A 22,837-nucleotide genomic window follows, 5' to 3' on the forward strand; every position below is an offset into this window, starting at 1 on the left:
ATCCTCCTCCTCGTCTGATTGGTCGATCGAATGCTGTTTTATTCGGACACAGATTTTCGAACACAACCCGAAACTTTAATCGCGGTCGCGGAAAAGACATGTGAGGTGTCTGCGCAAGTGACGTTGCTTTGAATCAGCTGTTTATGGCCGTCGCTTATATAGAATAACCGTTTTGAAGTTTTAATAATCACCATGGCGGCAAACAAAGCTGTCACTGTTCTTGCGCCGAATGGTCGCCGGCAAAATGTGAAGGTTACGATGAACACGACAATTTTACAGGTATATAAATCTCCATCGATATTATAGATTCACTTGATAATTTTTTTTTTTTTTTTTTTATCAGCTGATTATGACATTTGTATTTGAAATAAGGACAGTTAGAATAGTATTTTTCTAAAAATCTTAATAATGAAAGTCACCTTTGCAGGTTTTGGAAGAAGTATGTCATAAGCAGGGTTTTAACGTCGATGATTATGATATAAAGTAAGTATAACATTTTACACTTAAATCTTTGTGATAATATGATATAATTTCTGTATGTATTACATCTTTCTCTTACAGACACAATCGTCAGATACTAGATCCTAACACGATATTTCGTTTTACTGGTTTACCAAATAACGCTCAACTAGAGATGGTAGCCTGCACAAAAACACGTTCTGTGTCCAATGTTACGATTGGTATTCAACCAGAGGATGGAGAAAGAATAATGCGTGAATTTCAGCCTAAAACAACGTTAGCTCAAGTATTGATAGAAATATATCCCGATTCGGATCTCGAGAGGGCTGTACTGATCTACATGCATCGAGAAGTATGTGTACACATGTACATATATATTTGTCACAGAAAAAAAATCGATGTCTTATACTTATTTACAATTAAATGTATGCGAACATGTAAGAAGAGAAATAAAAATTATCTAACCAAAATTTTTCCATACATAGATATGTGGAAGAGAAGCATTAGAAAAGACAACGTTAAAGTCACTAGGTCTCAATAGTGGAAAGGCAATATTACGATTGATATATCGTGATCCTGAACAATTAAAAACTCAAGCACATGTATCTACCCCTTTGCTTCCAAAGTTAGTGGTGGCGGTAGATAATTCATCAAACATTAAAGATGTCCAAAGAGTGGCATCATCCGCATTACACTGTAGCAAGACATTGGATGACGGTGATTCGTCAATAAACGCATCAAATGTGGAAAATCAAAAATCTGAGGCAAAAATAACCAGAAAAGATGAGAATGTAAATGTGCTCAGTAATAAAGAACAAAAAAGGGATACATGTATGATAGGAGAAAGTCATGCTTCTACATCCAGTCATAAAGATCATGAAAGTGAAATAGATCAGTACAATACAGAGGCGCGCACAAAAGTCCAGGAAGATGTGTGCGAAGTGAAGTTTGTAAGGTGTAATTATGCAAACGTGCAATCTCATTCAAGTGACATGTTTACTTATCAATAATTTTATGTTATAGCTAGGGGAGAGAAACGCTCTAGTATTCAATCAAGCCGGGACACAGGCATTGCCGAGAGACGAATTGCCGGATAGCTTCTTCGAACTTGATTTGCACGACGCGAAAACTCTCTTACGAGATGCTAAGCGTCGTAAGGAACAACTCGAGGACGCTCCTCTTCTGACAGAGGCGCGGCGTCAACTGGATCAAGACAAGCGCATTCTGGACCGATTAAACAAATATCGACGCACCGTAATTCGCATACAATTCCCCGATCAATTTGTCCTTCAGGGCTTGTTCGGACCGTTAGAGACTATCGAAACTGTTAATGATTTTATTAAGAATTATTTGGACGATCCAAATTGCGAGTTTGTTATTTGTAAGTAATAACATGCAATTATTTCATTCTATGTGAATAAGGTGAACGTATAATAATTTTATTGTAGTAAAACTTTATTATTTTTTTGCAGATACTAGCCCGCCAAAGCATATCCTAAATCCTGACGCGCGATTAATAGATGAAAATCTTGTTCCCTCTGCTATCGTTTATTATTCCGGCCAATCGTCGCTTAAGACAAGTGTAAAAGCGAAATTGACAGATCCTAAAGCTGCTGGTATTGAAGCTGTCAGATCTAGGTAAAGTATATTGATTGTATCGCGATGTCGATTGTCATTAAATTTTATATTATGTTATTTTATGTATATAGAATCGTCACAACGCGAAAAGAACAAGATTCAGCGACTGGAGAAGATAGAGGCACAATTGTCGAGAGCAGAAGCAATCATGCTACTCCGGGACCAAGTGGTAGTGGTAAACCATCATCGTCACCGTCATCATCAGCTCAGAATCAAAACAAGACACCAAAATGGTTCAAACAGGCAGGTTTTAAATAATTACTTTGCTAATAGCACCGAGAGAAAGAAAGAGAGAGAAAGAGAGAGATGGTTTCCTCAAATTGTAATATAAACAATATTCTATACGGGATTTTTTTATGCAAATTATTGTTGTACGCGCGGTGAGCATGTATGTATACACATACATGTTTCGTCCTTACATCAAGTCTAAAATATATAAATCTGTACACAACAAATGTCCAACGTGTATCTCATTATTCCAATTGAAATGTATAAAGCTATACACATAAGAGAGTCCAATATTTAGTAAAATTAGTTATAAAAGTGAAAACAAAATGCTACGTATACAAATAGTAAAGTTCTTACAATCTAATTCTATGGCCGCAGTAATAACATTTTTTATATATATAATTTGTATGAAAAAACGGTGTTATATAGAGAGTCGAGTGATGAAAAGTACAATCGTGACATATGCAGAAATGGTATTAACTGTGTGATAAAGGTGCTTTGATCGATATAACATTAAGTATATATTTTTTAAGTAATAAATATAATAGTTTTTCAATATAGCATAACAAGACTTTAGTCCATGAAATATATCTTTTTTTTTCCTTGAAATGGTGAATGCTTATGTATTTTGCAGAATGAAGCGAAAGATTGCAATAATGTCTGCGATTGTTAATGTGAATCGACTATATTATCTACTCGTTGAAGGTGCCATTAACTTTGTAAATCGGGCGGTACCGTTGTGGGTGATTGCAACTGCAAGTGCATGAGCCTTCGAACAGGACCACCGATTATATTCCCGGTTGGACCGGATCCACCGGCCTCGGCTTCGATACTTTCTCGCAAATTTGCCTCTACGGGATCCGCGCTGTTATCCGCGCTGTTATCCGCGTCGTCATTCGCTATCGTGCTCTCATCTTTTACCATCTGCGATTGCAGTTGCGAATCCAAGAGTCGCATGTATTTGTCCATATCGCCGCCTTTGTCCTCGTCGTCACCGCCTAGCGATCCCTCCGAGCTACCTTCGAATTCTCCCTCTCCTCCAGGAACAACTAAATCGAGGATGCCTCTCAATGTACTATCGAATACGTCCGCGTCGAACTCTATTCGCCCACCATCCTCCGCATCTTGCATATCATTATCCACCGATTGTTCTCTAGAAAAGAAAATCCACAATTGTTTATTTTCGATTAAATTACGGGTAAATCATATACATTGATTTGTTCTTCAACTATATCTATTTCTGAGATACATAGATGTCATACCCTAAGAAATGCACGCCATCAATGTCGCTAGTTTGATTGAGAAATGATTGCACCTTCTCTCGGAGACTTAAAGATTCTTGATCCAACTTTTTATCCTTAACATTGCCCCACTGTTGGTTCAAGTACGTTTCTAATTGCGCCGGATCCACGTTCAGCCAACTATCGCTATCCGCTGGACTCAGCATAGTTTCATCTTGAGCTATGTGTAAAAATAAAAAATAAATATAAAATAAAATTTGAACATAGCAACAAGTACACGATTTAATGTAATCGAGAAATTACTATGCTACTCTTTATATAAGATCGCAATTTAAAATATAAATTCAACGTAATAATAATAAATAACAAATTACCATGCATTTCAATGTCATTCGTTTGAATGTTCTCCCATGCTTCTAAAACTTTTTGAGCATCGCTTTCGTACAAATCTGAGAGATTATCAAATAAAGTCGCATGCTTCAAGAAATACTCTTTTGCTGTAGACAACAACTTCTCACGTTCCTGGCTACCTTCCAACAGATCTCTAAAATAACCGTTTGCTTCTAAACGAGCTAGGTAAGCATTGAAAGCTGGTTCGTTCAGCTTTAATTTTTCAGCGTCATCAGGAACGTCCGACTGTTCCTTGGTACGTTTTCTACGTTCCTCATTGGCCCGAGCTACTAGCATCTCTAAACCGCATGCTATCTTAACTCCGAGAACATGAGCATTGTATTTTGAGCAAGTTGCAGGTGGTATGTTCCAACCTGTTCTTGGATCACCAGTATAACGACAGTGCGTCGCCATCGCGTACAAACACTTGGTCATTTTGACATTGACCATAGTTCGTTGTTCGGGTGGGAAATATCTCATGGCGCGACAAACCTGGAATATAGGACAGTAATATGTATAAATATACATATATATATATATATATATATATATATAATATATAAAGTCGATTATATTAAATAATATTTTTATTGTATGTATACCTTGCGTTCAAGTGGATCCGAATGACAAATAGTTCTAATCACTGGAGCTATGTGTCTTGGTTCTAGGCGAAGTATGGAGGCCGCTTTTTCCGGCAGGAATGCCTTGGCTTTATGTTTCCTCTTCTGAATCTCATCGGGATAAATGCCGATTCGCTTTTGTAACACAAGCTGCACCTTTTCAGACATCTTGGAGATATGTGGCTTGCCATTTATGTTATTTAGCAAATTAGGAAACGACGTTCCCCTCTCTCTGATAACATGAATATCGCCGTTGTGAATGAACACACGATCTTGACATGTCTCGGGACTAGCCCATAGTGGCAGAACATTAGCAGCTTCTATCAGGAGAAATTCCCCATCCGAGTCGACTACTCTAGCGATCAATCCATCGAAAACTTTGGTAAGCCTAAATATTAGGAATACTGTCAGCCATTCGTCGCCTACGTCCTCGTCAAAACGCAGATGCGCATAAATATGAGGCAAGGTATGGTAATCTAATGAAAAATGAACGATTATTATAATTGATTAGTGATTTTTCTAAAAAAAAAAAAAAAAAAATAATAAAAATGACGCATATAGAGATGAAATATTTACCTTCCTCCACCGCTGATCCCTCGAGAATTCTGTTCAGTAACATCGCTTGTTTGGTTCTAGGACGGAAATTTAAGCTATCACCATGCCAGATATAATCGGCGATGAACGGAGCGATCTCTTCATTATACTTTGCGATTTCTTCGCTCAATTTTGCCTCCGTTACCGCGTCCGGGTCGGACGCGTAGCAGAATTTGGGATAAAGGAAACACTCGATGATATCCTCCTCCTTGGCCTTGTGCGTGACCGCGGTATTTGCCATTTTCTGCCGTGGCATTTGACTCGTCGAGTAAACCGTCTGTTTATCTGTTAAAAACGCGCGTTCCTCTATGTCACTTCGTTCACCCGGGTCAACTTGGAATAGATCACCTCACAGTGCTCGGTTCCCATGGGCGTTCCTCGTGGATGACCGCATAGGTAATAAAAAAGCGTGACTAAAGTTGTTTACTGCATTATTCAAGATACGTGACCATAACCTATGCAACTTATCGTCGAATTGATGCAGCTCAGGCCTCAGGCTCAGGCACGCGCTATGACGCGCGAACCTAGCCTAACCTTCCTAACCTAATCTAACCTAGGCGATCTTTCAGGATATGCTGTGTTGTACTGTGGTCGCATCACGGTGTTCGCAAATTGCAAAAAGTGCGATGGAACGCGATATAAGTAGAGAAACTGATTCGGTCTTTCGCTGAGAAGGAAGAAATGCGGACTTATCCGGATTATATAAATGAAGCTACCGTGATAATAAGATCGTTAGCTTCGATGGATCCGACTTGTTGGATCGTACATCCGTAATTGCGCGAGTAAAATTCGCGGAACATGGCGACTACCAAAAGCCACCCGGGCGGCCGATCGTCGAGCTGTTTACGCAAGTATCGACTGCTCTTCGCCTTCGGCATAACCGTATTGTGTGTCCAGATCTATCTACACACATTTTTCGGTCCGGATAATGGTAGAAACAAATCCAACCGGCTATCATCTGGAGAGGTAATTCTTATCTAACCTTTGTCTTGAAAGAAAACATATATATATATATATATATATATATATATATAATAATGAGAAATTTATTAATTAATGTCACTGCTTGATATTTTTTTATCAAATTGTAGGGTGGCTCTTCTCAACCTGAGGAAGATGAAGGCTTGCCAAAAGGCTTACGTCAATTAAAACTTCCACCCGACAAGCAGACAAATTTGAACAAGCAAACACTGCAATCTCAGCTAAAAAATCGCACTGCCCGAATTAAATTAGATCGTAAATCGTTAAATTTTACACCTATGTGCGAGGTTACGAATAGAGAAGCAGTGAGTGCCATAACACGTGCTCAGAATCAAGCATGCAAGCAACGCATTGTCAATGTGACGTGCCTTAGCCAGCAGGGTGTATTGTACCCGGAAAGAGTACAATCTTTATGTCCTCACTCTCCAGGTTTTACAGGCATGCCGATCAACTTGGGCTGCTATAAAGATGATAAGACATTGAGAGTGCTGTCTGGTTATTATCACATTTTCAAAGGGAACAATACGCCGGAGCGTTGCGCTTATATGTGTCTTCAATCAGGATTTCCATACGCTGGTACAGAATACTCGTTAGTGTCTCTAAAGACTTACAGCATATATATATATATCGATGCACTGTGTAAGCTTTTTATGATACATCATGTAAAATTGTATAATTTTAGAATGGAGTGTTTTTGTGGAATGGAAGAACCACCGCAGACGAAACGGTTACCAGATTCTAGCTGTAATATGAAATGTTCCGGCAATCCGAGACAAACATGTGGTGGTTATTTAACTATTAATGTATATTGGACTGGAATTCGAAGTATGTAAATGCATGAAGATAGACAAATATTTTATGGAATCATTAAAGATCTTTTTCTAACTTGACAGAATTTAAACCTCAAGAGGCAAGGAACTCAAGTTTAAGAAATGAACCTGAGCATCCTGTTCGAATAGCCTATCTGTTGACAGTGAATGGCAGGGCGAGTAGGCAAGTGAAACGACTTATTAACATTTTGTATCATCCTTCACATTTATTCTATATTCATGTTGATGCGGTAAGTAGTGCAACAAATCTCATTTATTTATATATTTAGATATATTTAAAAAATGGAATTATATATATATATATACAGGGCCGTCCTCGTGGTCATTCTGAGACACCCTATATATATATATAAATTTTTTTTTACATTAATTTGATGAATTTATATAAACTTTAGGTGTATGCATGTTGTATGTATAGTTATATCACAAAGACACACAAGTTTCTTAATTATAATTTTATTTTTATTTTTCTATTTCTTAATTATAATTTTATTATATATTTCTATTTGAATTTAACCCTTAGATTATTAGATCTTTAATGACTTTTATAGATTTTTATATTATATTATCTCTTTACATTGGATGTAATACAAAAATTGAATAGCTAAAATTGAACACATAATTGATATTGAATCTGATAAATAAATTAGATATTATTATCGAATATTTCAATCAAATATTATATAATCATGTTTTTTTCAGAGACAAGATTATTTATACCGAGAAATGTTAGAGCTGGAAAAATCGTGTAAACTAAACAATATCAAAGTGGCGAAAGGGGAGGGTTTGCGACACGCCAGTATTTGGGGCGGCGCAAGTCTTTTAACGACATTTTTGAAGTCTGCGCAACAGATGCTCGCACATCAGCAGCATTGGGATTTTCTTGTAAATCTTTCGGAATCTGATTTCCCCCTGAAAAACAACAGTCAACTGACCGAGTTTCTAAGTTGGAATAAGAATATGAATTTTGCAAAGTCACATGGAAGGGAAGTTCAACGTTTTATATCAAAACAAGGTTTGGATAAAACTTTCGTCGAATGTGAGGCGCGCATGTGGCGAGTTGGCGATCGAAAATTGCCAGATGGTATGTAATTTATATATATATATATATATATATATATATATAAGAAGTTTTTTTTATACACATAATAAAATAAATTTTTTTATTTATAAAATTATGTATATATCATATATATTACATATACATTATAATTTCATTATTTTTACAGGTATTCAAATTGACGGTGGCAGCGATTGGTTCGCTTTAAGTCGTAACTTTGTCGAGTACGTCGCGAATCCGAATCCCGATCAGTTAGTAAACGATCTGTTAAAACTGTTCAAGTACACTTTGTTGCCAGCCGAATCATTCTTACATACCGTCTTGAGAAATTCACGATTTTGCTATACTTATGTAGACAATAATCTGCACATGACTAATTGGAAGAGAAAGTTGGGTTGCAAGTGCCAGTATAAGGCCGTGGTGGATTGGTGTGGATGCAGTCCAAACGATTTTAAAATTGAGGATTATAATCGGCTACAAAACACGGAGAATCGTAATATATTCTTTGCCCGTAAATTCGAACCCGTCATCGATCACAGAATTATCGATCGCGTGGAAGAATGGCTATATCCCGACAAAATAAATAGAACTGTCAAAGGTTACAACATGTACTGGCAAAGTCTGTATCATCACGCGGATTTGAGTCCGCTGCCAGATGATGCGTTATTAACGCTTTCATATTCTTTAGCAAGACTAATTTATCGTAAATTGAAGATGGATCATAAAAACGTTCGCTTATTGGAAAACACCGCGTACTTTCGCGAAAATCGATTCGTCGGTGTATTGATTCTAGCGGAATATAAAGATAAATCTTTCGATATATCTGCGATACGTAATAATTACATAACACGTGTGGAAGCTCTAATTTCTGTGCGATATAACTTTTCTGCTGGTAGATTAGGACCAGGATGGTCGGGAAAGGTACGGAGTCTCTCCGTTGGTACGGATTACGATCAAAAGGAACAAAAGTTTAGAAATTTGATGGGCAATATAGGACCATATTCGAATCCGGTGTTAGCTTATGAATTCGATGCAGGTATCACAATACCGCAAAACATATCAGTTTTGTGGATTGATCCATATGGCCGTCTCGCCGATGTGAATCATATTTTGCTTGAGGAGATGACTTTGGTAATAATAATATAACATTATAAATTATAATATTATAATTATTTTATAATTAAAACTTTATTTGTTTTTACTTCAAGCTTATAATGTTACGTAACTTTATTGCATACATCTTTTTAGGTAGGACATATTAAACCACAGCTGAATGAGCAATTAGCCATTGGTACCTGGCGAGTATTGTTAATTGTTGATACTCAATTGATAACAAAATTGAAATTTCTGGTAATTCCATTGTCTCATTGGAAGGCCAAAAAGATAGACTCGGAAAGACTCAAGGAAATAATAAATGGTCCGAGCACCATTTATCACATTACAGAGGAAATGAACAAAAATTGGTCCAAATTGATGAAATTTGCGATGGCGAATGAAGAAATTATTACGCACAGTCAAAATAAAATCGGTGAAGACCTTGATAATTGGTTAGATAGATTAATATATCAACATTATAAAATCGACGAAATATGTGACGCTGGCGAGGTTGGGACCGAATTGAAGTTACAAAAGTGTGTCGATACTCATTGGAGCTCTTTGAGCCCCGATTTAAAGGCTGATACTCGTAATCTATGTCAAAACTACTGATTAATTATTCTATCAACTACGTGCCATTTTTGCCGTTTTGAAACTTATATGTGTGTATAAAGATTATAAAACGTCTTTAGATATTTTTATATCAACTAAACTGTGTACATATAGTTCATATTCATAAGGAAAAATGTATATGTATGTATATATATATATATATATATAAAAAATATGTATATATATATATATATATATATATATATGTGTATACATATATATATATATATATATATATATATATATATATATGTGTGTATACATATATGTACATAAACTCTTTTGGTATATGTTATAATTAATAACTCTGTCTAATATTTTCACACATTAAAAGAATTATATTGATAAGAGATGAGAGTGTTATTTTTTATATATCTCATATCAAGCAAAATAATCTGAAACATTTTTTAAATGTCTGATGGTAATAATTGCAATAATGTATATTGTATACATTTAAAACAAAAAGATAAAAACTCTAATTATCTTGATATAACTCTTAAGATTTATTCTTACATGTATACTCTTGTATAATTAAACAAATTATCAAATTCTTGAGATAGTCTGGATAGGCCTTTACATTTTTATTCCAGTGTTTGAAAATTCTCGCTTTTAGCGGGAACTAGAAATCTATAATATACGTAACGTGAAATATAGATTTCCAGTCCCAAATGGAAATTATCGAATACAGGCTGTAAATATACGTTTAAAAATTCCCCAGGGATATCCCTAGACTTCCTGTGGCGGGAAAAACAAATATACTTTTTCTTTTCTTTCAATGTTTTAAAAATTATCTGTATTATTCTCTTCAAAAATTGTATTTTTATCTTTACTTGTATATGATTTTTTAAATGTTTTTAACTTATGCTTTGGCACATAAAGCAATGATGCTGATCTATATTTATGTGTGAGATTATGTATATACATGGATTCAAATACAAATATACATTTTCTCGTTCTAACTTACTGCACTAGTTCAGAAGTGCAGGAATAAAAAACAAACCTTATGTGAACTCGTTTTTACAGTGGAACACTAAAATTGTACTCGCTGCGCACGAGTGTTGCACCAGTTTTCCCAATAGAAAATGTCACTTTTATTCTGCGCGTTATTCCGTTATTATCATATAGTCGGTAATAATCTTGGAAAATATTCAGAAGTGTTTCCCGTTGAAATTTGTTTTTTGAAATCATCTATGCAAAGATGAAGAGTTGCTTTCTCTGTGGCGAAACCGAAAATGTAAAAACATTTTCTAATGATATACTGAATAAGTGTATCAGAATGATTAAATATCGTAAAATTAAAGGCTTCAAATATGCCGATGTTCCATTTTCCGTAGACTCCATGGATGATTTTGGATATCACTTAGGTTGTTACAAGAAGATAACATGTCTAAAATCCCGATATAAAAAAGAATTTGATAATATGTTAGAACGAGGAGAATTTGATAATATGTCAGAACAAGGAGAATTTGATAATATGTCAGAACAAAATGTAAGTACAAACAATTTAACATATATATTTTAGAGGTCAAGTCTTATTATGGTAAAGTTAATTATTTTTTAGAGGAATTCTTTTATTAATAAAAATTTTAGTTTTGTTAAATCTGCTCATGGTGATGTAAACTTGAATGTATATTTTAAAAATATTATTTGATCTTATATTGAAGATTCAGCTGAGTACATCTCAATCTCAGACGGAGGAAGAGACATCAAGGTGTGCAGAAGTTTGTGCCAGTATACCTGGGGCTTCGTCATCAACATGGGATAGTCTCCATCAAGTTGAAAAGACACTGGACGTAGGTTCTTTTATTTCTCCTTCAAGGTGAATTATATATTTTTGTAAAAATTATATTTATTTTGAAGTATTAGTAAAAGTAATACAATATTATTGTGTTTCACGTGTATGCAGCGATAATAAAATTTTATGAAAATTATTAAATTTATTAAATTTAATGATAAATAAAAACTGCACGGACTTATTGGCCAGCCCAATATTAATTTATATTTATATTTTTTTATATTAATTTATATTTTTTCATTACTTTCTTTTGTAATCAATAAATAATATTTCCAATTTGCAATTAATAAATGAATATAACTAAATTAATGTTTAATTTTTTTATACAGGTTTATACAAGTACTGGTGAACTAAAACAAAATCCTATAACACCTTTTTGGGAAATAGAGCCGATCGCCGAGCCTTGGTCTGTGGAAGTGCAAGTTAGTTGTGCGCCTAGTAGTCCTTCCGAGTACGTTCCGAGTCCTTCAACATCTACTTCGGAAACGGAAGCTGAGTCACAAACAGCACCTTCAGAGAAGCCTGTTACGTTATTTGGTTGGCGTAAATATCATAAAGTTTGTATTTTCTGTTTACAAGTTGAAAAAAAAACAAGTAACAAAAAAAGGCAACGTACATCGGTTTGCAGCACATTAGAGACGTATATTAAAGTTCAGTCATATGCTTATTCTTTAAACGATTTAGATCTGCTTGAAAGATTAAAGAATTGTAAAAATTTTTATTATCACGCCATATGTCGAAGCATTTACCAACAAAAATCAATCAGATTAACGGAAAATAAAAAACCAGAGGATAGTTGCTGGTATCAATTACGTTCAATACATAAACAATCTTTTGATGCATTATGTGCTTTTATAGATTATGAAGTAATAGAAAAGGAAAATGTATATTTCTTACAAGATTTATATTTAAAATATAAAGCTTTGTTATTAGAAATGGCCGATGGTAATTTATTTGAATCTGATACAATCAGTTACACAGCTCAACGTCTTCAAGAAAAAATTTTAAATCAATACAATAATGAAATAATTATAACCATGTCAGATACAACTCATAAAAGGAAAATTGTCTATAAACAGGGAATTGATATAGATAATAAGCTTCTGGAAGAGTCAATAATTGAAAAAATGCCTGAAATTAATAAACGTGAGGAAGTAGCATACCAGTTAAGAAATAGTGTAAAATCGATAAAAAAACGTATTTCTGAAAAAGTCTATGTCGATGATATAATTCAGGGTGAAAGTGAAATTCCTGAACTTTTATTTGAATTTATGTGTAATCTTATTCAGGGTCCGGATATCAGACGCAAAAACTCAACAGATGATTATGTAAAAATTAAATCTTTATGTCAAGATATTATTTATATTATAACCAAAGGGCATATTAAACCGGCAAAACATTTGATGTTAGGTTTAGCAATGAAATCACTGACAAGCAGTAGAAAAGTTTTGACTATTTTGAACAAATACGGTCATTCTGTCGGATACACTGTCGCAGAAGAACTCGAAACTAAAATGACTTATACCGCGTATGAGAATAATAAATTAATCCCATCTGACATTTGTCCTATAACAGAACTCAGTACTCATGTAGCTTTTGATAATTATGACCGTTCTGTTGAAACATTTAGCGGTAAAGATACTCTGCATAATACGGTAGGAATTATTTACCAATTTTACCCTGAAAATAATGCTGAAGAAGACTCAACAACATTGAACCAAAATATAATAAGATCTAATGATACATCTATTTCCGTGACTTCACCCGATATACCAACAACTAGCTTCATGAATCCATCGAAAAGTACGCCATGGAAAAGAAGACGATTTGAAGAAATTCCGCGAGAAATACAGTCTTACTACAAAAAACCTTCTGCTAAAACAACTTTAATGTCAACAGATGTTATTAGCAATATCATTGAGAACAGTAAAATTAGTAAAAAAAATGCTATTATCAAGGATTTGTTATGGGTCTTCTCATTATCGTTATTAAAATCAACTCCTATGTGGATAGGCTTCAATAGTACAATAACTTCAGACAATAGTGAACGACAAATGGTTGATTATTTGCCACAAATAAATTTATCGCCAACATCATCATTTAGCGTTGTGCATGAAACATTACTTTACGCTCAAAGAATTGCAGAAGAATGTAATCAACAACAAATAATTGTCAGTTATGATTTAGCTATTGCTAAAATGGCTATGCAAATAAAGATGACAGAAACACCTAAATTTGATAATATTTTCATTAATTTAGGAGCTTTCCATATTCAAATGGCATTTTTTAAAGCAATAGGAAAATACATAGACGCTTGTGGGATTACCGACATTTTAGTACAAGCTGAAGTTTTAGCAGAAGGATCAGTAAATGGTTTCTTAAGCAGTAAACATTTTAACAGATGCAAAAGAATTCACCCATTATTATCGGGAGCACTACAAATTTTAAATTTTGAGCAATTTATGTCAGAAAATAATTTTGACGTAGATATATTGACTAAAGATTTAAATGATTTAAAAACTAATTTTATTGAAATTGACGAATCTTTAAATATACCTGCATCATACTTGCAAGAAACGTTAAATAGTTATGAAAACTTTGTCGAGGAAATACTGCAAGGTTCTCGGGGTAAAACTGCTCAGTATTACATGCAGTACATTGAATTTATCAACATTTATTTTAGATTTACACGGAGTATTAGAACAAGTAATTTTGAACTATATTTAGATTCACTATTTGATATTGCCAATTTGTTTTTCACTTTCAATCAGTCCAATTATGCTAGATGGATATTACAATATTTGTGTAATTTAATTGATTTAAAATTAAACAAATCAGAGCTCTTGAGTCATTTTATGAGAGGCGCTTTCGGTGTAAAAAGAACGAACAATAAATTTAGTAGAAGTCCAGTGGATCTTACACTGAAACAAACTATTAATGCTACAAGCTTTTTAACAGGCGTCACTCATTTTACTAATTCTGTATCAGTTAGGCAACGTTGTGCATTAAGTCACAGTATGCGGACTAAAATCATATCACGATTATTCGAAGAATTAAAAATTACAAGTAGTAATGACACTGTTCGTGAATTAGAAAATCCTCGAATTGAAAAGGATAAAAAAGCTTTAGAAAATATAATCATTAAAATCAAAGAAAATTTGAATCCCTTTGATAATACTATAGAATGTGAATATTTATATAACATTTCAACAGGTAGAGTAGTATCCAACAACACAGCTTCTTTCCTTCTAAATGCAAATACACTTGGTAAAACCAAAAAAAACATCTTTATTGAAGAATGCAATATTGATTCATCAAGGTTTGAGCAAACAATTCCACGTGACACAATACATAATTTTGCAGCAGAATGTATTAAAAAAACTTTGATAAGTAAAGATGGAAAAACAAAAGTGTTAAAAATGGAACGCGACATTGTCGGTCGTTTATTAGCAATTGCACTTGAGAAAAAAGTCGACATGGCGTTTTGTCTTTCATATCCATTATCACCTGCACCACCAGCCTTATGTCACAGTACAGGAGAGATATTTAAAACGGATAAATCAAAATTTGCAGAAAAAATAAAATCTTTTATTAAACCATCAACACCAACAAACATAGATATTGAAATAATTGACGGATTTTATTTTTTACATAACAAATTAGGACCATCGACACCGAACAGATTTGATAAATTAGCTGAATTTATTTTGAAAAAAATAATTTTTTTTAGTAAGGCGTCTGAAATCCACATAATTTTTGATAGATATTTTACGCCTTCCATTAAAGATATTGAACGTTACAATAGTCATGAAACAGATAGACCATACGAAATAGTCGGATCGTCACAAATAAGCCAAAATGATTTAATAAAGAGCTTAAAAAACAAAAAATTTAAAGAGGCTCTAGTTACATTTTTATTCGAACAGTGGCAAAATGACATTTTAATATCAACATTGGGTAGCAAAAAAGTTTTAATTACTGTTCAAGAAAAATGTTTTTCATTTGTTGTCGAAAATAACAGTATTAAAAAAAATGAAGAAATCGATTTTGAATGTTTTCACGAAGATGCAGATACTCGTATCATTTATCATATTAGTAAATGTAAAACCGATGCGAAAATACTATTAAACGCAATAGACACCGATGCCCTTATAATATTATTAGGTAATATCCACAAATTCATTGACTCTCAAATTTGGTTATGTTCTAGTACAAAATCCCTTGATGTTAATTACATAAATTGTAAAGACTTAGCACAAATTCTTGGAGACGATCTTTGTCGCTCTTTACCAGCCTTTCATGCTTTCACGGGCAGTGATTACACGGCAAGTTTTTACCGAAAAGATAAGGTAAAGGGCTTCAAATTACTTCAAAAATGCAAAAATGTACAAAATGTATTCCAGTATTTAAATAATCCAATTAATATTAACAATAAAGCAAAAATGAAAATTTTACAAGAATTTACTTGTCTGTTGTATGGCATTTCACATTGTTGTGATGTAAACATGGCGCGCTTGATTATTTTTCAAAAAAAATATGCTACTAAATCAAATACAGACCAATTAATAAGCGATATAAAAAGTTTTGATTCCAGTTTAATTCCCCCTTGTTGGAAATCCTTAAAACAGAAAATATTAAGAACCATTTACGTTACATCTATGTGGCAATATGCAACTGACAAAAATTGCGTTATATTAGATATCGAACAGTGTGGCTGGATTTGTAATGACAAGATGATAAAGTTGCGTTGGTTTGAAGGGGATCCCACTCCACTGACGGTCGATGGTATTCTTATTGATGATAATGATGATGATGATGATGACGACGAGAATTTAGAAACTGTAGACATTAATTCTGATGATGATGAATAAGTTATAATTTATTATAAATTATTTTTGTATTAAATGAAAAATTGTTCCTTTATGTATATATACACACAAGCACATATACACATGGATGCTATCACTGTTTTTTTTTTCCGCTGTATTCTGTTTATATCTTTAAAAATATTTTATTTTTTAATAAACTGCGAGAGAACTTAACAACTTACAAAAAAAAAGTATGTTTACATTTTATTGAAAATTACATATTTATTAAAATATTCACAAAAAATCAAATTTTTAAACAAAATAAAATTTTTTGTAAAATAATGGTAATATTGAGTTTTTATTTACGAATTTGTGTTTCCTAATTCAAATTCTATAAGAATTAATTATTGATTTAAGTAAATTTGTACATTCGAAAGGATCCGTGCGATTACAGCTTTTACACTTTTAAAGTAAGATTGCCTAGCATTGCGACCAGGTAAAACGTGGTAACTCTTGAAATTCATATACAGGAAGGTACGTGTGATCTTTATTTTCATATAGGCCGGTATTCAAAGTCCATTTCTTATATATAAGATCATCTTAAGATATGTTTTTAGTCTCAATAAATAGTACTCCGTTATATATATTAAAATAAAAAAGACTACGCGCAATTAATAATATATAATATAAAACATACTAATAAATTCATAATGTTTTATACTTTTGAGATCCATAATTGTGGATCAATCTAGCACGGACTCGAACCAACCGGTCGTTTTACCATGACACCGAAAAGTGGATCTAGCCATGTAGTTCCATCGATCCATAAAATGAATCCAGTTAGCGCCACTGTCCGGTGGCGGGGGGGGGGGGGAGGAATCTCAAAAAAAAACGGGCTCATGGCGCCTCTTAGGTTTCTTTATAGTGGTAGTGGGAGGTGGGAGTAGTAGTGGGTGCGCGAGTCGTCGTCTCGTAGCACCTACAAGAACCTTATTCTTATCACGGACAGAGTATATATACCTATGTATATAGTATATATATATATATACTTTTTTTTGGCAGACGTCCTCGATGTCGTTCGTCGACGGACGTCCGCGCGAGCAGGGTTTGAATTCGCGCTCCATTCCCGTTTACAATTTACAAGGCTCGCACGCAATAAAGACATAACCGCGAAACTTTAGTCTCATCGTCAGTCAGTGTGTCTCGTTCTTTAATGGTCGCGGTACGAATTCTCGATAAACGAGAGGCGAGCGAATAAGCTGTAATATGGACGCATACGAGAAGAGAGTGTTAGTACTCCCATTTCAGAATTATATAATGTATATGCATGAGTCACGAATTGTCAAACAAACTAGTGAACGGTAGATCGGACGGGGACGGGGACGGGGACGGGGACGGGTCGGACCGTCGACGACGGTGGGGAGGATCGGGGGAGCAGGTAGAAGGGGACGTGTGCTAAACGTCAAAGTCATACAGCATGATATCTCCTTGTCTCTTCTCTTCTCGTTGTACGATAAATATAAAACAGCCGATCTCTCTGTGTTTTCTCCCCGGGCGAGTCAACCGCTGCATTGTTCGATTGCATCTATAACCAGTAATCGAATTATTAATATTATTAGTAATGTATAATTGTTCTGTATGCCCGTATTACGGATGCGATTGTGTTGATTATTATTCTTTCTGAGATGTATTTATCGTGCTGCCATTAGAAATCTCTCGAAGGATTTACGATACCGAATATCGGTTCGTAAAACGCGTTGATATTCTCTTTGCATCATTCGATTTATCATGTTAGTAATTACTTTGTATTCGTGTATTGAATCTTTCAAGATTTTAAACGACAGAGCCAAAAAGCATATTTTGATAACAACACATACACCTTACTGCCGTGATCATTTCTTATATCTATACGATATGGAAAAAAAAACGAAATAAATTCTTTGAGTTAATAAACCGATGCTAGAGTCAGTTATATATTCGAATCAATTAAAAATTCTAAATTTAAAATTATTTATATGAGTTTTATGTTTTTGCAGATTTTGCAGAAAATTTCAAGAAGCTGTTTAGGATGAATAAAGGATATTTATTTAGTTGAATGTTTCATGAAAATATCATTGTGAACAATGATAGAATTAAATCTCATCACACCTATGGATGACATTTTGTAGCTGTGGAAAATTTTAATTCCTTTTATATTTAATAATTGCCTATTTGCATTTTGGTGTTAAGAAATGCCAGCACCACCTCCGCCGCTTTCAAACTTGCGAGAAGCACCTATGTGTGAAAAGACAGAAGTCAATGATACTGATTCTCTGCCCCCTTGGGCTAAAATTACACTCACATCTGCAGAAGCCGAAATCGAAAAGCTAATCTCAAGAAATGAGTTGAAAGATGCAGAGGTAACTTACTTCTGTCAAGTAGAACCAATTCTTCAAGACGGACCACAGTAAGTATTATTTTAATATATTTGTCATCTTTCATTAAAAATTTATCTCATTACAAATTATTTTTTAATATGTTTTTTAATATGAAATATATAATCCTATTTGAAAGAGATAAAAAATAACTTATTTATTTTTATTTTATTCATAATTTCCCATTTCATATATTGATTATCCATGTCGACATTCAGTTAATATTTTTGTACAATTGTAATAAAAATGGAAGATATTAAAATATGAAATAATTTACAGATGTGGTTTGGTAGCGCTTGCAATGGCATCGCAAGAATATACAAAACCAGTTTCCGTGAGTCAGCTTCTTGCCGAAGCCCGTGTTCGAGGATTCACGCAACACGGAGAAGTTTACAGTGTCGATTTTATGGGAACATTGGCTGCAGAATATCTGCCCGATCACAGACCAGATATTCTAGTAGATTTACAACAGTGCCCAGATACGTTAACTCATGCTTTAGCGCATGGAGCGATGGTTCTGATTCCGTACGATTCCGACTTTAACCATGCTCCGTGTTTAAAAAGGGGCCATAAAGCGCATTGGGCGTTACTTGTGGGACTAATCTCTTCTAGGTATAGTCATTATTAAATATTAAAAATAAGGGATAAATTTAGAAATGATTTGTAATTTTAATTATAGAGTCTTTGATAGAAACAATTATTCATATTTCCCTTATGTACTTTAGAGTTACAAAAAAATTATATCTTTATGATCATTAATATTTTTAGACAAGGATATCACGTTCTGGCACGTCATGGTAAGTCACGTCACCTAGCTTGTTGGCCTTTACGCGATTTGATTGAGAGTAATGGCAATTTGGAGGAAGAAGGTACAGCGAGACACGCTGGAGGATATGTTATACCAAAGGGTGGTGTCGGAGGTCAAAAGGGTTTACGCGGCAGAGCACTGGCATTACATCCATACATATAGTTCTATTATGTCAAAGAAAATTGTAGGTAATTGATATATCATGCTAAAGAAAAGAAAAAGAAAATTTGCAGATACAACATTATTCCGTATTCACATGTGGTAAAGATTTTGAAACAACATTTACGTACACACATAGCTTCTGCAAGAATTGACTAATAATTATGTGTAATAAGCGATGCTTTAATTATATACATTTAAATTCGCGCGAAATATTTCACGCAATATTAGTTACGTTACCAAAAGAAAAAAAGAAAAAAAAGGTCGGCATCGGAAATGCGATTTTATAAGTGGCATTATTTTCACTTTACTCGATTTATATATGATGTAAATAAGAATTCCGACAGGCCGAAATATGTGCACGCAATCAAATACGAATGATCGTCTTGATATAGTATCATGTCCCTATTAAATCGAAATGCAGAAGGGTATGCATATATATAAGACAAGTGAGACACGTAAAGATGTTCACATAAGTAAATATATACATATATGTATTAGTAAGAGCCGTTGTCGAAAATCGTGATTCAGATAAGAAGATCTAAGTATATTTCTTTAAATAATAGAGTACGAGTAGACATTTTTGATGATTGTGATTTTCGTCTTATGTTGGTGCAATAAATAAAGAGTAAATCTATTAATCTTGCAGCTGCGTTTCAAGCGATATAATTTACTGGCATGCTGTATACGGCATTTAGTTCAATTAACAGATATTTTGTATCTGTAGTTAGTAAAGATATAAACATCACGTAAAAAATTACATATGTATATATACACATATTTTATTTTGAAATATTTATAAACGTTATAATGTGTGTGTATATATATATATATATATATATATATATATATATATATATATCTCTTTGTAAATTTAAAATTATTTTTGTTTTTATTAATATTATTAAATTATTGAGAAAAATGATGTTTGAAACTATAGAAATTAATCTTATACTAAAAATCAGATGTTGCAACTTTAAAAAGAAAGAAAACGATGCATCGATTCTCGTTTGTGTATTTGGTTTAAATTAGCTATCAATGGATTAATAATAGAAAAGGTGAGACTTTGAATAATACTTTCCTTCCGTGTCTTTACAACATAAGTAGTTTTAGCATCGTGTTCAGAATTTACATCACTTTTTCGCAAAATAAAGTATTACTCGCTATCTTGAAAAAAAAAAAACACCGCTCTATCTGACAGAGTTTTACTATTTTTTAAGAGATTGTTTGTTTTTTAATATTTATTTATTACTATGTAAAGCTTTAATGCATTTTTCTTTATATATATATATAATTAAAAACTTGAAGATACTCAAATAATTGGCTGGTTGTCTCAGTCACACAATATTCTATATAAGTTTTATATAAAATCTGTCATTATATAATATACATAATAATAAAAAAAATGAAAAAGAGATGCTATAAATTTATAGACTTGGTACATAGCTTTGAATTATAATCAAGAAAAGAGCCTTTAAAATATATAAATTCTACCTAAGTGCCGTAAGAAAAGACCGAAGTCTATTTATAATAGGAAATACGCACTGCAGATACATACACACTCCAATTTTCAAGCTTCTATTTATTATTGCATCGTAATCAAAATATTCTATGAAAATAAATATATGTGTGTGTATGTATATAAATTATTACATTTGTATATAAGCATATATATATATATATATATATATATATATATATATATGTTATACACATACATACACACATATAAGTAATATATATAAATATCTTCTTTCTTTTTTTAATTACGCTTCACACATATGCATCCAGACAATACAAGTGATTAAAAGATGTCAAAAAGATTGAGATGTTTTCTATATATAACTTTTAATGCGTGGTATCTCTTAAACGTTTATATTATCTGGATAGTATGAAAAAAAAATATCCTTGCGGGAATTTATACCAATGTAATGCAATATGTATAAAAGTATAAGAGAATAATGTCTTCCGTTATCACATCGCGAGTTTTATAATTTTCACATAATTTTACAAGAAGATAAATAAGAAGAACACAAAGTATATAACTACCTAATAATATTTTTTAAATCGATGCTCTACATATTTTGTTGATCTCTGTAAAATTGTTTAAAAAAATTATGTTATAATGTAAAGATATATGTGTACAAAAGATTTTTTATGTGCTAATTATAATTTTTAAAAATAATTTATACGCATTATACGCATATGCGACGTGTAAGATGCAATATTTATATGATTAGGACATTAGTTATTGTTAATGTTTGTTATATATTCGCACGCATATTTATGTTATTTATTAATAGTTCTTAATTTTTAACTCCGAAGAAACAATGAATTTGTATAACATGTATAAAATTGAAATTAAATCACTCGCGTATAAAATATTTTGTAAATATACATTGCATGCTATATGCAAAGAGACTGTATCAGATACAATTGGTGCTATGCTCGAATAAGAGAAAACGAGCGCTACTCATACAATTTTCTGTATCGTCTCTATGAGAAATTATGAAAAAAAAGTTTGTTTACACACTATGAAATTAATGTGCAACGATTAAATCTAAAAACTCTCTCCGTTCCTTATATAGCACATCAATATATATGTATATATCTCTCTAATATGACACAAATTATGCTAACAAATAACTTTACACCAATGTTTTAGAATTGTAAACAAATTGTATATGTCAGCAGTGTATATTTTTAATTCATTATTATATCATTTTTTCTTTTTTTATATATTTAGTATTTTATTTATGGGCACCATATGATGGAAAAATATATATTTCTGCGAATGTCTGATTAAGTTATAATTGCATCGATCTATTTTTGACATTAATACGTTATCTCAATTGGAAAAAAAATTGTATCAGAAATATTACTATTACTGATATGCTAAATAGCACTTAAAATTGTATGGAAATCGTAATTAAATAAAATAATACTTCTGACAGAGTGTCTACATTTTTAATATAATGTAAAATGTAGAATAAAAATATTTTTAAAATATTTTTTAATATTCTTAAATTGATAGTTCAATATATATACATATACAATATTCTTTATGTAACTTGAACATCTGAAAACAATGAAACGTATAGTTAC

At 32.7% G+C, this 22,837-nt stretch overlaps 5 protein-coding genes across 9 annotated transcripts; 4 read left to right on the top strand and 1 right to left on the bottom strand.

Moving 5' to 3' along the window:
- Window positions 1-54: 54 nt before the first annotated feature.
- Window positions 55-2,552, top strand: LOC140668345 (tether containing UBX domain for GLUT4). The gene is made up of 7 exons (XM_072897269.1): window positions 55-279; window positions 428-483; window positions 562-811; window positions 945-1,409; window positions 1,483-1,840; window positions 1,932-2,097; window positions 2,169-2,552. The coding sequence occupies exons 1-7, from the start codon at window positions 193-195 to the stop codon at window positions 2,353-2,355; spliced, it is 1,569 nt and encodes a 522-aa protein (XP_072753370.1). The 5' UTR covers window positions 55-192; the 3' UTR covers window positions 2,356-2,552.
- LOC140668344 (ecdysoneless cell cycle regulator) lies at window positions 1,932-5,663 on the bottom strand. Its single transcript, XM_072897268.1, has 5 exons — window positions 5,153-5,663; window positions 4,559-5,052; window positions 3,941-4,448; window positions 3,588-3,786; window positions 1,932-3,478 (listed from the first exon to the last, which is right to left on the bottom strand). The coding sequence occupies exons 1-5, from the start codon at window positions 5,424-5,426 to the stop codon at window positions 3,037-3,039; spliced, it is 1,917 nt and encodes a 638-aa protein (XP_072753369.1). The 5' UTR covers window positions 5,427-5,663; the 3' UTR covers window positions 1,932-3,036.
- A 100-nt stretch (window positions 5,664-5,763) lies between these two features.
- Window positions 5,764-9,870, top strand: Oxt (Xylosyltransferase oxt). Its single transcript, XM_072897266.1, has 7 exons — window positions 5,764-6,136; window positions 6,262-6,740; window positions 6,834-6,976; window positions 7,045-7,211; window positions 7,684-8,065; window positions 8,211-9,172; window positions 9,290-9,870. Exons 1-7 carry the CDS (start codon window positions 5,969-5,971, stop codon window positions 9,746-9,748), a joined length of 2,760 nt encoding a protein of 919 aa, XP_072753367.1. The 5' UTR covers window positions 5,764-5,968; the 3' UTR covers window positions 9,749-9,870.
- An 854-nt stretch (window positions 9,871-10,724) lies between these two features.
- LOC140669105 (uncharacterized) lies at window positions 10,725-16,693 on the top strand. Of its 3 annotated transcripts, XM_072898641.1 has the most exons (4): window positions 10,725-10,982; window positions 11,083-11,237; window positions 11,413-11,541; window positions 11,873-16,693. In XM_072898641.1, the coding sequence occupies exons 2-4, from the start codon at window positions 11,088-11,090 to the stop codon at window positions 16,412-16,414; spliced, it is 4,821 nt and encodes a 1,606-aa protein (XP_072754742.1). In that variant the 5' UTR covers window positions 10,725-10,982; window positions 11,083-11,087; the 3' UTR covers window positions 16,415-16,693. The 3 variants fall into 3 exon arrangements, with proteins under 3 accessions (XP_072754742.1, XP_072754740.1, XP_072754743.1); XM_072898639.1 differs by having other exon boundaries at window positions 10,726-11,237; XM_072898642.1 differs by having other exon boundaries at window positions 10,738-11,237; window positions 11,413-11,567; window positions 11,873-12,006.
- Window positions 16,694-17,775: 1,082 nt separating this feature from the next.
- On the top strand, window positions 17,776-22,685 carry LOC140669107 (actin maturation protease). Of its 3 annotated transcripts, none has more exons than XM_072898647.1 (4): window positions 17,776-17,969; window positions 18,388-18,797; window positions 19,045-19,377; window positions 19,534-22,685. In XM_072898647.1, exons 2-4 carry the CDS (start codon window positions 18,583-18,585, stop codon window positions 19,733-19,735), a joined length of 750 nt encoding a protein of 249 aa, XP_072754748.1. In that variant the 5' UTR covers window positions 17,776-17,969; window positions 18,388-18,582; the 3' UTR covers window positions 19,736-22,685. The 3 variants fall into 3 exon arrangements, with proteins under 3 accessions (XP_072754748.1, XP_072754747.1, XP_072754749.1); XM_072898646.1 differs by having other exon boundaries at window positions 17,776-17,945; XM_072898648.1 differs by lacking the exon at window positions 17,776-17,969 and adding an exon at window positions 18,000-18,141.
- Window positions 22,686-22,837: the final 152 nt, after the last annotated feature.

This window comes from Anoplolepis gracilipes, chromosome 8, assembly GCF_047496725.1.
Source record: "Anoplolepis gracilipes chromosome 8, ASM4749672v1, whole genome shotgun sequence".
Classification (NCBI taxonomy): Eukaryota; Metazoa; Arthropoda; class Insecta; order Hymenoptera; family Formicidae; genus Anoplolepis; species Anoplolepis gracilipes.

Bases quoted from the DNA above. Each gene is read 5' to 3' on its own strand.
- LOC140668345 (XM_072897269.1), top strand. From the start codon at position 193: ATGGCGGCAAACAAAGCTGTCACTGTTCTTGCGCCGAATGGTCGCCGG. The intron at 1,410-1,482 runs GTAAGGTGTAAT...TTTATGTTATAG, and splicing joins ATGTGTGCGAAGTGAAGTTT to CTAGGGGAGAGAAACGCTCT. The intron at 1,841-1,931 runs GTAAGTAATAAC...ATTTTTTTGCAG, and splicing joins AAATTGCGAGTTTGTTATTT to ATACTAGCCCGCCAAAGCAT.
- LOC140668344 (XM_072897268.1), bottom strand. From the start codon at position 5,426: ATGCCACGGCAGAAAATGGCAAATACCGCGGTCACGCACAAGGCCAAG. The intron at 4,449-4,558 runs GTATACATACAA...CCTATATTCCAG, and splicing joins CGGATCCACTTGAACGCAAG to GTTTGTCGCGCCATGAGATA. The intron at 3,479-3,587 runs GTATGACATCTA...TTTCTTTTCTAG, and splicing joins GATGGCGTGCATTTCTTAGG to AGAACAATCGGTGGATAATG.
- Oxt (XM_072897266.1), top strand. From the start codon at position 5,969: ATGGCGACTACCAAAAGCCACCCGGGCGGCCGATCGTCGAGCTGTTTA. The intron at 8,066-8,210 runs GTATGTAATTTA...TTATTTTTACAG, and splicing joins CGATCGAAAATTGCCAGATG to GTATTCAAATTGACGGTGGC. The intron at 9,173-9,289 runs GTAATAATAATA...ACATCTTTTTAG, and splicing joins TGCTTGAGGAGATGACTTTG to GTAGGACATATTAAACCACA.
- LOC140669105 (XM_072898639.1), top strand. From the start codon at position 10,947: ATGAAGAGTTGCTTTCTCTGTGGCGAAACCGAAAATGTAAAAACATTT. The intron at 11,238-11,412 runs GTAAGTACAAAC...CTTATATTGAAG, and splicing joins ATAATATGTCAGAACAAAAT to ATTCAGCTGAGTACATCTCA. The intron at 11,542-11,872 runs GTAGGTTCTTTT...TTTTTTATACAG, and splicing joins AAGTTGAAAAGACACTGGAC to GTTTATACAAGTACTGGTGA.
- LOC140669107 (XM_072898647.1), top strand. From the start codon at position 18,583: ATGCCAGCACCACCTCCGCCGCTTTCAAACTTGCGAGAAGCACCTATG. The intron at 18,798-19,044 runs GTAAGTATTATT...AATAATTTACAG, and splicing joins ATTCTTCAAGACGGACCACA to ATGTGGTTTGGTAGCGCTTG. The intron at 19,378-19,533 runs GTATAGTCATTA...TAATATTTTTAG, and splicing joins GTGGGACTAATCTCTTCTAG to ACAAGGATATCACGTTCTGG.